The sequence below is a fragment of the Triturus cristatus genome, chromosome 2_1 (genome assembly GCF_964204655.1).
Source record: "Triturus cristatus chromosome 2_1, aTriCri1.1, whole genome shotgun sequence".
NCBI lineage: Eukaryota > Metazoa > Chordata > Amphibia > Caudata > Salamandridae > Triturus > Triturus cristatus.
This window is the reverse complement of record NC_140581.1, coordinates 300,740,167-300,754,781: the sequence shown is the minus strand read 5'-3', so window position 1 is coordinate 300,754,781 and position 14,615 is coordinate 300,740,167. Positions and strand designations below refer to the sequence as shown.

Below are 14,615 nucleotides of genomic sequence, written 5' to 3'. Positions count from 1 at the left end.
ATAAGGTCACTTTGGCTTGTTTTGGTAAACTCTGCATGATCCGAAAAATTCTTCAGTTTCTTCCTGTGGATGCCCGACGTACCATCATCCACGCCCTCATTACATCTCATCTGGATTACGCAAACAGCCTGTGTGCCGTAGCCACAGCCCATCGGATCAAACAGCCACAGATAGTGCAGAATGCGGCGGCAAGAATGATTTGCAACATCCCATATCGTCACTCAATCTCACCGCACTAAAAACAATTACACTGGCTGCCCGTGACGGGCCGCATTTGGTTCAAAACCTTGGTACTGGCATACAGAGCATTGCAGGGTCAGGGGCCAGCCCACCGTAGAGCCAGACTCAAGCTTGCTCAGGCGCCCCACTCCCTCAGATCCAACCATCTTTTCCTCATACGTACTCCCAGTTTTTGCTGCTCAAGAATGGGGGAGGGGGGGGAAAGGGGGGAGGAGGGGAGAGAGCATTCGCAGACATCACGGCCCAAGCTTGGAACAAGTTGCCACGATCTCTCCGTTTGACAGAATCGGAATGCATTTTGAGACGCAATTTAAAAATTTGGCCGTTTACCTTCCTTTAGTTGCGGAGTGACTCGTATGAATCTCTGCTGCTTGCAGCGCCGGGACACCCCCGTTAGGGGTAGCTGTGAGCTATATAAGATTAGAATCTTAACTGGCAAGCGTTTATTTGCAGATCAGAAGAAGTAAATACTGTGGTGTACTGCACCACTTAACTTTAGCTAACCTGCTAATAAAAGCATGCCGGTTTAACATTGTTTTTTTAGACCTCCTTACACAATCCCGGACCCACCCAGGACCCCTTACCCCCCGAGTGCGGCCATCAGTCACACCAAAGACCATAAGTTGTGGACTCTTGACAAATGTTTACGAGGACCCATGCTCTAGGGAGTAGTGGAAACACCACCCTTTTAAACTTTAGGATCCACAGCAGCCTCGCAAACGAATCCAGGAGGCAAATCTACAGCAAAGAGTTTAAACATGTTAATATCACATTCTCTTATAATTCTGCCTCTTCCAATTTTGCCTAGAAGCCACTTCCCAGCAGTGAGAGTTTAATACAAGCTTCAATGTTCCAAGTATCAACATGCTTTACCTAAACATGTGAAGAAATGTAATTTCACATTCATTTAATCACAGTGTTTTCTGGATGGTAATCAGAGAGGGTGTGCCAATTTCATGCACCATTAAGGAACAGAACTCCATACCAAGAGACTTTATCCTTCTGGATGTATTAGAACAATCTGCAATCTTTCTGGTCTGAGGATACAAGACTAGCTACATTAGACTGTTTTTTGGCGATCACATTTTATATTCCCGTATAATTGACTATATGCATTGAGACATTCTCGTATGCGGATAACCTCATATAGGCATTTCCTTTTCATTCGCATAAAAGTAATTCTTCCCTTTGAATTAAGTGAATTACTATTACCAACATAACGGCGCTCTCTTGCTTCTTATAATTATTTTGCGAACAATGCACCTCCTGCACTGTGGAGTCCTTACAATGAATCGTCAAACAACATAGAGTTCCTAGGAAGTTCTGACTAATCAAACTTGGAGAAGTGACGGCAACCATAAAGGCTGCCTTCTACAAAAGAGGTTATAAGAATACCATATGAATAGTTTCAAAGTGGCAGATCAATTTAGCCAGAGCTAGATTAAGTTGCTAAGAAGCTGAAATGCCCTTCAAAGCCCTTATGTCTCGGGAAGTATGAAAATGTAAATAAGTAAATGTTAGTTTTGTTTTTAAGGTAAAAGATGATTCAATGACGACTGTAGAAAACGTTGAACCCACACTGGATGCATGTCATATGCAGTGCAATACAAAAATCTGAGTGTATGGAGCATGTGGAAGTGCAGTTTGGAATTCTCCCATAATCTTTTAGCAGTGATGAAACTCTATATTTCACAGAGACCGTAAAATATTTCATGGGTCACTGTAAAAGATGTTTTTCATTATCACAATGAAAGAGCCCAAACCACTCTGCACAGCTTAACCATTGCCCATAATTTAATCAATATTCTATCCATAAAAGATCAACACAATTTCAACACTGTAATCGCAATAAGTGCACATGGCTATCTGTACCTTGCAAATAACCACCTCAACAAGCTTCCTTTGTACAGGTAGAAAGATTCTTTAGAAAACGAAAAGTGTTTCCATTTCTAGAATGCAACATCAAGCTAACTGCCCCAATATAGATGAGCAACATAAAAAAAAAAATACATAATAGGCAACATGCATAATATGGTCCTATATTGAAACGGTGGAGTTCCTGTGACAATTACAAACACTGCCTCATGATTTCACCATAACTTAATTGGTTATAGAGCATCATATTACAGTTACTTGTTATGTATCCAAAAGAACAAACACGCACATGGAAAGTGATGTATATAACATTTTAACATAGGTGCTCAGCCCGACACTGGGGGGGAAAAAAAAAAAAAAGCTTTCAAAGGTTCTCTTGCCTGGAGCTATTTGCCTGGATATACAAAAGTACCATTTACATGGAACCATAGTATATTGTACTATCTGGTAACAAATTCACATCTTCTGCCCTCAGCTCTCTAGATGAATCTGTCTAGCCTATCCAGTTAGTCAATGATCTACTAGATCAATAAACCTTTACCATAGGTTCTTACCTTCCATTCATAATCCAGCTGTTTCATTGCTCGGCAGACTTCAGACATTATGTCATTCGGGCGACTTTGACTCCTTATTCCTAAATGCCATTTGGCCCTTCTTACACCTAGCTGGTGTTTTGATTTTTGAGGGTTTAATTCATCCAGTGTATGACGTGGCCGAGGCATTTCAGCTACCAGGAATGGCACCCGTTCAGGATGCGGCTTATGAAGGTTAGGCTCATCCATATAGGCTTCAGGCGAGCTTGTAGCCAAGTAGAAGTCTTTGGCCTCATTCATTATTCTTCGATTATCTATAATTAGGTGATAAGCAACTGCCAAAGGGTCCTGGTGATTACGACTGTAAAGACAGCTGAGCACTTCATCTTCTGGGCATTCAAATTTTTCGCACACTTCTTTTAATGCTTCATCATCAATCATGTTTGTACTGTATGAAGGATCCTCTGGGAACAGGTACTTTGGGAGATCCAGTTTAAACCATTCATGTTCCCTACACAAAAAGGACAAAAAGGAAAAGATAGCCACATTAGTTTGCTTCACCTTTCCATTTGAAACCGGACGGACTTGAATAGAAATGTATGGCTAACATTTTGATGGCCAAAAGCCTTAAATAAAAGTGAGAAATGTGGAGCACTAAAGATCATTTTATTACCCTACCGAGGCTACTACGTTGGATTCGGAGTCATCTCAGCGCAGACACCATACCCAGGTCTCGGGCCTAATGACTGAAGAGTGACTGGGATGATAAACAATTTGGGGGTGGGGGAAGTGTGGTCAATCCCTAAGGAACCATTCTTGCAACACTCAAGGAAGCAAGGGATGCATTCAATAGGTTTACTGAAATCTTTCCTAGATAACTAAGCTAACCCCCACATTCCAAGTATACACTCAAAGAATTACGAAGACAATTCATTCAGTGCTCCCAGGATCTGTTTAGTAAATTCCTATCAATCTCCAAATGTAAAAAAATGCCTTAAATATTCAGTTTCAATCAGATGCCCAACAAATGGGCTGTCTTCGTAAAAATCACTGACTGTGGACTTGGAATACACAAAATAGCTTGATCATCATTAAACAGATGTGACTAGGTCTATAGAGTGCTCCCCGCTAATACTGGTGTATTCTATAAATAGAAAGATGGGGAGGTGCGGGGGCTGAGAAATCGCAAACATGTGATTGATAATCTGATAATGCAGAGTTTGATAGGACGTTAAAAAAAAACAAAAAAGTTTTATCTTTTCATTGTAATCTGCCCCCCCCCCCCCCTCCCCAAAGTACAGTACTTTTAAAAGGTGCCGCCAAGGACTATTAACATACGTGCCTTATGTCTCGGATTGTTGCCCTCTTCATGGGATCGACCAGAAGCATGTGTTTGAGAAGGCCAATTACAGTAGGGTTTAGATACTGAGGAGTATAAAAGATACCATCACAGATCTTCTTAAAAAGCGTTGGCACATGGTCATCATCAAACGGAAGAGTTCCACAGAGCAATGCATACAAGATGACACCACTGCTCCAGATATCTACTTCTGGACCTGCATACAATCTGTAAGATAACACAAAGTTAATTTCATATGGAATACATAAATGTCACCCATAAGAGATAGGAGGAGTGTATAACTACAATAATGTATCATAATACACCAAAGTTTACCTTCCAGAAATGACTTCTGGCGCAGCATAGTTTGGTGACCCACAGCTGGTTCTTAAGAACTCTCCATCTGACATCATATTCGAAAGACCTACGACACAAAAGAAACCGTTAAAAGGGTTTGTTGGACAGAAGTCTAGCCAGGCTTAAAAATCTGCATTTCCAGGAAGCAATTCACATAGACATTTGGCCAGTATAACCTACTTTGACCTCAGTGGGTAGAGATGAAGTCAATTATGTACTAAACCTTGGCATCACTTGGCCACAAAGCTAGCTTTTCTCCACCAATGCTTTTCAAAAGGAATATTAAAAATACCATTTAAACCAATAACACTTGGCAGCCTGTCAAATTTCATGCGTTTCAAAGGAAGGTTCACTTCTTGTAGCCACAAATTATATTCAGATGATCCTACAAGGTTGAATAATTAAACAAAGACACTTCCAGTACCATTTTAGACTACCCAAACACCAATATTTTAGAATGCAAATTGATTAGTTCGAAGAAAATCTTCGTAGTACTAAAATCTCCTTCATCAAATCTTTTGTAACAGAGAAAATAAAATCTACATTTGGCATCGACTGTCATTAAATGGTATTTAACCATGACAAGTCATATATGCAGCCTTAGTTGGATAAATAAGCAAATAACCGTTAAAGTGAACCACAAGGTCCATGATCAAGATCAGCAAAATGTGGTCCATGAGCTCAGTAGCGCATGTGGAATGAACATGCAACTAAACCTCCCTTTCTGTAGAAAAACTGGAAGCCATATTTACGTACACAAGAACCACCAAACATTTTATCTTACCTCAAAACTGCACCACACCTGCCCCTCTAGGAGGCCTGAGCCATGACAAGATGCCAATCAGTGTTAAATATTTTCAAAAGAACACCTCATCAAGGTGACAAAGATATGCCAAAAAGGGTATGGCTGTGAACTAAATGGGCCTAGATTAGTGTTTTATTGACTTAACAGCAAGCTGAATGGCTAATCACAAGTACTTGAAAAATGCAGAATCCATATCTTTGAAAATTGCCAACTCACTGGGAAAAAATAAATAGAAGAAAAGCATTTGTAGAAAATTTCGTAGACACAATAGTGCTGCCACACACAATCACTGGTAAGAAAACAGAAGAAAATATATTGACTCACTAGTTATGATCATTGTTGCGTGCCACTGACCTCTTTCAAGTCCAGCGCATATATATTAAAAAAAAAAAAAAAAAAAAAGTGCACAACTGACGATTGCCGAGTCCTGCGGGTTCTACGTGGCGAGCAAGCACAGCCTCCTTTTTGAGGTCATCACCATTTCTGTGTTGCTATAGGTGGGGGGCATACGCTTCGGTTCTAGTCAGGCACCTGAGACAAAGTGTACATCTCTCAAGTCAGATTATCCTACGATCTTGTTGGAGGCATTTAGGAAAAATATTTAACCTGTGCAGTATACAGAGAAAGCTGTTCTGAAGCTATGGTAAAACATTTTTTTCCCTGCATGTAGAACAAGTTAAAACATTACCTTTCATTACCGAAGAAGGATGAGCATAGGGCAGGGAGTATACCCATGAAACACTACATTTGGTTGACAATAATGGAGGACTCTGGAACATTACTTGATGCAAATGGATATTTTGTGTGAAAATTTGCAAATGGAAATTAAAACATCAGGGAACGGTTCTGAAATGCAGGATCACAGTGATGGTAGACAACGGTGACTACTTTTGTTGTTTCATCTCTTTGTCTTCTCTTCTTCGAAATGGTGACCACTTGTGTTACCACAAGTATGTTTAGTATAGTAGTACTGCCATCTTTCTACCTACCCCAGGTGAACCACCTATGGATTCGTGGGAATGGGGGGCAAGGGAAGCTCTGTTCCTAACCTATGTTGAGATATTATAGGGGGAAGATAGCATACCATAAAGAAAGTTATCATTGTTAAAGCATTGCTTAGGTGGTTTCGGGAAAAAAGACACAAATCTACCAATTTTAGTACAACCTAGTCATTTAGATGTCTACTAATAGGTTTCAAAACAAGTGGATCTAAGGTATAGAAGAAAAATACTGTGATGGAAAGGTTACGGTTTTAATCCAGCAAAAAAGGGGTAGAAGAATATTTTTTGATTACCGACCGCCACTTACTATTTTGAAAATCGTAACTGTGGACAAGTTTCAAGGGATCAACTGCCTATGATACCTGGCAAGAAAGTACAGGAAATGCTGTTGGCTAGTACGGATATTTCACTTAATGCAGCAATAGATATTACTTAAGGTAGAGAGCATTCAGAGAAATTAAGATGAAATCCTAAATCTGAGGTACATACTGTAAACAACAACAGAGTGTAAACTTAAGAAAAGAATGCTCTGAAAGGAGAAAGAAGACAAGCATTTACAATGCAATGGTCTCGGCATTGTTAAAGTTAGAGCTATTGGCATTGCTCATGACATTATTTTTGTTCATGTTGTTGTTTTTAAAAGATTTAAAGAAACTGCATTGTTATTTACAATGTCAATAGCTTAATCACTCTCAAATGCTCCTACAAGGGAAACGCTTTGTGTGCTCTTGCACTCCCCCCCCCACCCCTCCCACTTGTAGCGCGAGGCGCGCGCTTGTTTAAACTAACGATGTGTATATTCACAAAGCGCTTACAGGCTGTGAAGTCAAAGAGCTATGATAATAGCAAAAAATGTTCCTATAGTTCCTCAGAGAAGAAGGAGACAGAGTAGTGTAAACGCAAGAGGCTTTAGGAGGATAAAACACACCGTACAGTCAGTGTGGAAAATCCTTATGTCGGATATAAATGCCCTCACACACCCTTGCAGGTGTCATGCTTCATCATTTGGGCTGCTCCTCATCGGGCCGGCGGTGCAATGCCCGACGGGCTCCCTAAAAAGGGGCTCTTTGGCGGAGATCTTCAATCCGACTGCCGTATAGATGAAGTGCGGGTATGGGGCCAAATGAATGTAGATAAAGATAAGTGATATTAAAATAGGGTAAGGAATGCCTATTTGAGGTAAATTTTATTCAGATGGCTTCCTACCTTTGTTAAAAACGTGTATACAGAGCACTTGTGTGAGTGTAATGTCTCCTATTCAAGTGGTATGTATATTGCAATACTGGGTCAACATGTTTCTCGCAATGAGTGAGTTATACTCGCGATTCTTCAGGACCTAGGGGGGTATGTTAACTATAAACTATCTACATTACACAACCTGGTTGGTTGGGGTTAATGATCAATCTATGTATTGAATACCTGTTGGTACCGGGAGCTACCTGGAAAGAAAGGAAGGTATCATCAAACAAGTTTGATCTGGTTAATATATTCACAGGTGAATCGTGAAGCCTGCAAGGTGACACACTCTCTGTAACTTAGATGGTGCAGTGTCGCATCATACGCCAACATTAGTGGATTAATGTTGACTATATTAAAAACGCCGAGGTGGTAGATCCCTAGGTGAACTAGAGTGACTAATCACCGGTGTGTGACATCTGTTGAGAAAATTTAACCGCGTCTAAACAACTCACCCTAGTCAGTCAATATCCAGGTATCAACAGTACTCGGTGGGTTGTACACGAATGTGACTTCCTCTAGATTAAGAGGCTGAAAGGAACAAAATAACAAGGAGAGCACACATTCACAAGATTTCCCTGAGGAATAGTTGATAAAAAACGGGGACTAACAGTATAAAAACATCCAATAGAGCAGAGCAAATAGGGGATGCTATCTCATTGTGTGTTATTTGCTCATGCATTGTCTCAAAAGGGGAGAGAGTCATTGTTTGCGTGGTAAGGTGTGTTCATATCGTCATGTTGTCATGAAACAAGGTGCCCAGGAGCATCGGTGGTGAGTATATACAACCAAATATATATGTATAGGAGGACGGTAACATGGTACGAAATGACCACCAGGGGCCCTGGTAAAATCCGAAAAACACTCGTTAGAGTGTACAATGGGAGCCAAGTCTGCTTGATACAGTGTATGGGGGAGTATCAAGTTAAGCGGTAGAATTATTGAGGCTGACCACCAACGACCCTAGTAAACTCAGAAAATCACTCGTTTGAGTATATGAAGTTAAGAGCACTGAATTAGGCATCTAAGAGAAAGGGAGAGGAAAGCGGCTAGTCTATCCGATCCCTATGTTTACCCCTATGTGTGATAGACATAGTGTTCGTAGGGGTATACGGCGTCAGGACTAAATAGGACTAGTAACTGGTCAAGTTTAGTTAAGAAAGGACCAGTGTGAAAAGGATAAGCACAGAGCCAAGGCTGGACAAGAATCTGGTCTATGTGTACTGTGTTAGAGGTATTCTGTCAACAGTGCCATTATCACGTATGTGGATAGGTAGAGTGCTAAGTACTGACAGCTAACGGAGGGGTGTTGAGTTAATAATAAAGCAAAATATATAGGCAAGCAATTGTCAAAGCGAAGTTATAAGACTGATTTAAAGAAAGAGAAGAAATGGCGGGGTCAATTTACTCACGCGTCTTCCTTTCGAGTACCATGTCACGACCTACCCTCTCCACCGAGTCCGGAAGGTAACGTTGTGGAGAGGGAGGAAGGACTTAAAGTGTGTCGAGTGGTCATGTGACCAAATACCCCGTCATGTGGTTGAAACGTAATGACAAAGGATCTCGATTAATGGTGGCCATTTTGGGTTGGGGCTTCAATAAAGACAGGAACACACGGAAACGGGCGAAGAAGCAACCAGGGCTCCGGGGGTTAGCCTGTGATTGGTTCTGTGGGCGTTAAGCTCTGGATGCCATATTGGACAAGGTTCTCAGGGAACGCAAACCTTGGAAAGTAAGCTTAAAAACAGGATAAGGGATCACAAAATGCAATGATGTCAGCTTGTATTAACTCGATATCGTATAGGAAAACAGACGCACGGCTCGTTAGCCAATGCTGTGGTTAAGTGATATCAAGTGATATGAAAATTAGAGTATGGTGGCCATGTTGGATGAGGATACAAACTATTGGGTGTAATAGGAATAGGAAGTTATTACAAAACATTCAGTTTGAATGAAGTAACGGGACGAGATCCAGAGGTATCTAATAGTGGAGGGTATTGTGAAACCCGAAATGAAGGTTGATGTTAAGGAGGACCAGGTGTGATGGACCTATAGTTAGACAACAGAGCACATCCGGAATACTATGTGTTGGGTTACTGAATGAGGTCTGGAAGGTAGAGGGAGAGATGTGCCAGATCGATCTCAAGGGATTATGTCAGGTTGGTTCAAGGTCATGTTGGAACCATGTTCCTAAAACGGTCACAGTGTAGCAGTGGAGAATATCTCAACCTGTTACATTTCTAATATACAAGGAGTTAAGTGATGTTCAAAATATTAGATCTTGATTGTGCCCCAGGGTATATCATCGTTAAGTCCATTGGTATGGGAGGATAAGCGGTGTATCCATCGCTGTTCCTTTGCAAAAAGATTCTGCTTGGTAATATTGGGGAAGGCTTCCAAAATGAGCCACCTCACAGTGTCTGGTGAATGGTTATTTTCAAGGAAATGGGTGCTTATTTTCGTATTGTTCTTCAAGCAGCGAAAGTTGCTGCGGTGTTCCGTAATACGTAGTTTAATAGGGCGGGTTGTCATCCCTATGTAGTTAAGGTTGCAAGGGCACATGAGAAGGTAAATACAATTAGAGGTATTACAATTCGTATGTGTTCTCATTTCCCACAGAAAGGAATTGTTTAGGGTTACCGTCTTGTGTGTAGTTGTGAAGGCACAAACGCTGCATCCACCACATGGGTAGTGTCCTGTGACCCTTGGAAGCTGCCACAATGTCTGTGAATTATGGGGTATTTTTGCTTTGGGTCTAGTTCTAATAAGCATATCCTTGATGTTTCTTGATCGTTTGAAAGCAAATCTGGGCGGAGCGATATTCATGGTGCCTGTGTTGAGTATACCCCAGTGTTTCTTCAACACCTTAGTCACTTGATAAGATAGCGGAGTGAAGGTAGTGACGCACGTCAAAACCTCAGATTTGTCTTTAGTTTTTTGTTCCAGTAAGGCATCACGATGGTTGTTACGTGCACGTTTTTTTGATGATATGATACTCCTATGTGGGTATGATCTTTCAGTCAGGTTATCTTCTAGAATCTTGGCTTCACTCTTGTAGTCATCAAGTGTACTGCAATTTCTCCTAATTCTAAGGAATTGACCAAAAGGTAGGTTTTCCTTGAGGGATTTGGGATGGTGGCTGCTGTAGTGAAGAAGACTGTTACGATCAGTGGGTTTTCTGTACATGGTGGTGCTAAGAATACCCTGTGCAAGCTGGATAGTGAGGTCTAGAAATGCTATCCGTGATGCGGATGCTGTGATTGTGAAGGAAAGGTAGGGGTTGAGGTTGTTGATCCAACTGAAAAAATCAACATAACTATCCTGATCCCCTGTCCAGAAGATCAGGATATCATCAATGAAACGCTTCCAGAAAAGAATGTGATTGCGGTGGGGGTTTGTTTCATTGTGGATGTGGGTGGCCTCAAACGCTGCCATATAGAGACAGGCCACACTAGGAGCAAAGGTACTCCCCATAGAGGTACCTTGCGTCTGATGGTATAGTTGGCCCTTAAACTCAAAATAATTCTCAGTTAATGCCAGGGTGGCACACTCCATGATGAATGATGGTGGTGTAGTTAGTGCCTCAGATGTTAAATTCAGGATGTCCTCAATCACCTCTAGGGTGGCCCTCTGAGGGATGTTAGTGTAGAGGGCCACAACATCTAGAGTGATAAGGAATTTGATGTCTGTGGTGTCCTGAAAATGATCCAGTAAACGCAATACATCCGTAGTATCCTGGATGTAAGATGGTGTGAGTTTCACCAAAGGTTGAAGGAAATGGTCGCAGAATTGTGACAATGGTTCGAGAACCGAGTCTATCCCTGATACTATAGGGCGACCAGGTGTGGGTGTAGTGTCCTTGTGGATCTTAGGCAAGATGTAAAAGTATGGAGTCTTGGGTTCTCTCTTTTTTTTTTTTTTTTTTAAATTTTTTATTGAACAACAAATCAGTTACAAGCATGGGCCTACAACCACCAGGGCCGGCCGCTAGATTCAGAAAGGATCATACAGTAGTTAAGGCAGTAGTCGACTCCTGGGGCCCAGCCCCGTAAATGGCTCCGGATAGTTCGAAGGAAGCAGGAGACATAAATTTAACATAAATAACAACCAAAAACAAAAGGCGAGGCATAAGGGCAAAGAGCGTGGGTCAGGCTACATCCGGGGGGCTCTACTTCAGACCTTCAATTAGCTATCAAGAGGAAGGAGTACTGAAAGATCGGGGGGGGGTAACGGGAGAGGAACATCTATATGCGATTATTACAACAAGTTGCAAGGAACCATCAGGGGTCAGGGGGACAAGGCAATATCGGTGTCCACTAGGGGGGGGGAGTACAGATACCCCCACGATACGCATTCCATTGCCCCCAAATTCTACCCCATGCCCCGGGTTTACCACGAGCCACATACACAGTCTTCTCCCTGAACATGCACCAATCCATGTTCTCCTTCCATACGGACACGGTGGGAGGCCTCTGGGAACCCCAAAGCTGCGCTATATCTCTCTTGGCAATCATGTTCCCCAGGGCCGCCCACCGAGTCTGAGCCGCGTTATAATCATTGGGCTCCCACACATTCAGAACACAGTGACGCACCTCCGGCAGCAGCGCAACCCCGGTGACTTGTCCCATGACCACATGAACCCGGCGCCAGTATTCCGCCACCTCGCGGCACTCCCAAAGGATATGGAGAAAGGTGGCACTGAGCCCACATCCCCGCTTACAGAGCCCATCTTCCGAGAATCCCATCGAGACCAAACGGGGACCCGTCACATACACCCGGTGGAGAATCTTTAGCTGGACCAGGCGGAGACGGGCTGGAATGGCTACTTCCTTGGGGGACGACAGTGCGGACTGCCAGTCCTCGTCGTCTAATTCCACCCCATCCCCCGTCCACGTCTCCCGAAGGCGCACCAATAGGTCAGCCCGATTATTAATAAGTTTTTTATAGATTAAAGAGATAGTACTGTCGGGGACATGACCATCGAGTATGCGGTCCTCGAGGGGCGAAGACGCAGGGATCTTGGTCCCCTCCCCAAAGACAGAGAGCAGGGCGTGCCGAACCTGGGCGTATCGGAAGAACTCCCTTTCCGTGAGTTCGTATTCGCTCTGGAGCGCCGCGAAGGTCTTAACCGCGCCCTTCATCCATAAGTCTCCCACTCTACTAATACCAATCGTGTCCCAACGGTCAAACCCTTTCGTTGTCCAGAGGCTTCCCAGTCGGTCGGAGGCAAATAAAGGAGTAGCACATGTTAGTCGCTCACTCCAGCCCATGGCTACATTGGCCGCCTTCCAAATCCGTACCGCAATCTTAGTAGGGCCCGTCAGGGTCCGTCCAGCCGAGCGGGAGTAAAGCGCCCTGTTATAATTCCCGCCGGGAAGCAAGAATTTATCCATCTCATACGCCGGATTCAAGCCAGGCGCATACGTGGCATGGTTAATGGCCGATAACTGCGAGGCCCAATAATACCTGCGAATGTCGGGGAGCGCGATGCCCCCGTCGTACCAGGGGAGAGTAAGCTTGGCCAGGGCGATACGCGCCCGTCCGTCCCACACCAGTCTCCTCTGCAGGCTCTCCACCTCCCGAAAGTAGGCCACTGGAATGACATCGAAGGAGTTCTGAAGTGCATAGAGGAATCTGGGAAGGGACATCATTTTAAACAGTGCTGCCCGACCCAGCGGGGACAAGGGCAGCCTACACCACCGAGCCGTGTCTTCCCTCAAACGCCGAAGTGGAAGCAGGAGATTTTGCTCATAGCGAGCCACCGGGTCCAACGAGACGTATATCCCCAGGTATTTAAAGCCGGACAGAGATACTTGGATCGGAAGCCGAGGCGGCAAGAGAGGAGGGCCACCGGAGATAGGATAGACACAGGATTTAGACCAGTTAATCGTGAGACCCGAATTTCTCCCATAGGAAGTCAGAACATCAAAGAGAACGTTAAGCGACTGCCGCGGCGAGGTAAGATACAGGAGAATATCGTCAGCATATAACGAGACCCGATCCTCGAAGCCCGGGGCCCACCGGATCCCCCCGATGGAGGGCTCCCAGCGGAGCCAAGCAGCGAGTGGCTCCAGGGCGAGAGCAAAGAGCAGAGGGGACAACGGGCACCCCTGCCTCGTACCCCTACCGAGAGCGAAGGGCCGAGAGACCCGCCCATTAACCACCACCTGAGCCATGGGTCCCGCATAGAGAAGCTTCACCCAGCCAAGAAATCCCTCCCCAAAGCCGAATTTGGTCAAGACGGCCCAGAGGAATGGCCACTCGATGGTGTCAAAGGCCATCGTAGCGTCTAAAGAAACCAGCACGGCCGGTTCGGAGAGGTACTCCGCCCTGGCGAGGGCGCCATGAAGACGCCGCAAGTTGAGGGCGGTGTTGCGATGCGGGATGAAGCCGCATTGATCAGGATGAATCAGATCGCAGATGACGCTCAACAAACGATTGGCAAGGACTTTAGCCAGGATTTTAGGTTCTGCGTTTAGCAGTGAGATAGGCCTGTAGGAGGCACAGCGGTCCCGCGGCTTACCTTCCTTGGGGATCACGACTATCGTGGCCAGTCGCTGGTCGACAGGAAGGGAACCTGCCTCAAGGGACTCCTGAAACATACGACGGAGGAAGGGCGCTAGTTTATCCGGGCGCAACTTATATAATTCGATAGGTAGACCGTTGGCTTGGGTTCTTTCTTGATCAGGAAATTTGCCTCTTTTTTGCTTATCCAACCTTGGCTTTCTGCTGAATCTACTAAACCCATGATGGTTTTCTTCAGACGTTCAACAGGGTTTAAGGACAAAGGCGTGTAGTATTTAACATCACCTAGTTGCCTTAGGCACTCTGTGTCGTAATCTGTTGTTGACATTATGACAGTGGCACCGCCCTTGTCAGCCTGTTTGATGGTGATGGTTGTGTCATTGGCGAGTGTTTCCACCGCCCGTATTTCATCTGTAGAGATGTTTTTGAAATGCTTGTTGCTAGTCAGAGCCCTGACTTCTTTAAGTACAGCTTGTTCGTATGTCAATACCTCATTCGTTATCATCCCACTCTGGGGAGTAAAGGAGGAAGGATTGTGTAGACCTGAATCATCGTCAGAACTGTATTCCTTGCCCTCAAAGAAACATTTGAGGCGAATCTTGCGAAAAAATTGGTGTAGTTCGCAAGTCTGTAAGAATAGGTCCACCTGAGGTGTTGGAACAAAACCGAGTCCTTTCTGCAGGACATCGTCTTCAGACTTGGTT

The 14,615-nt window shown here is 44.1% G+C and overlaps 1 protein-coding gene across 1 annotated transcript in view; it reads right to left on the bottom strand.

Moving 5' to 3' along the window:
* The window catches only part of PRKAA1 (protein kinase AMP-activated catalytic subunit alpha 1), a 217,081-nt gene that overhangs the window by 56,093 nt on the left and 146,373 nt on the right, over window positions 1–14,615 (bottom strand). The window contains exons 5-7 of the mRNA XM_085631163.1: window positions 4,324–4,411; window positions 3,991–4,215; window positions 2,670–3,159 (exon numbers count right to left, since the gene is read on the bottom strand). Coding sequence (XP_085487289.1) covers window positions 2,670–3,159; window positions 3,991–4,215; window positions 4,324–4,411 — 803 coding nt within the window. The remainder of the gene's footprint in view (window positions 1–2,669; window positions 3,160–3,990; window positions 4,216–4,323; window positions 4,412–14,615) is intronic.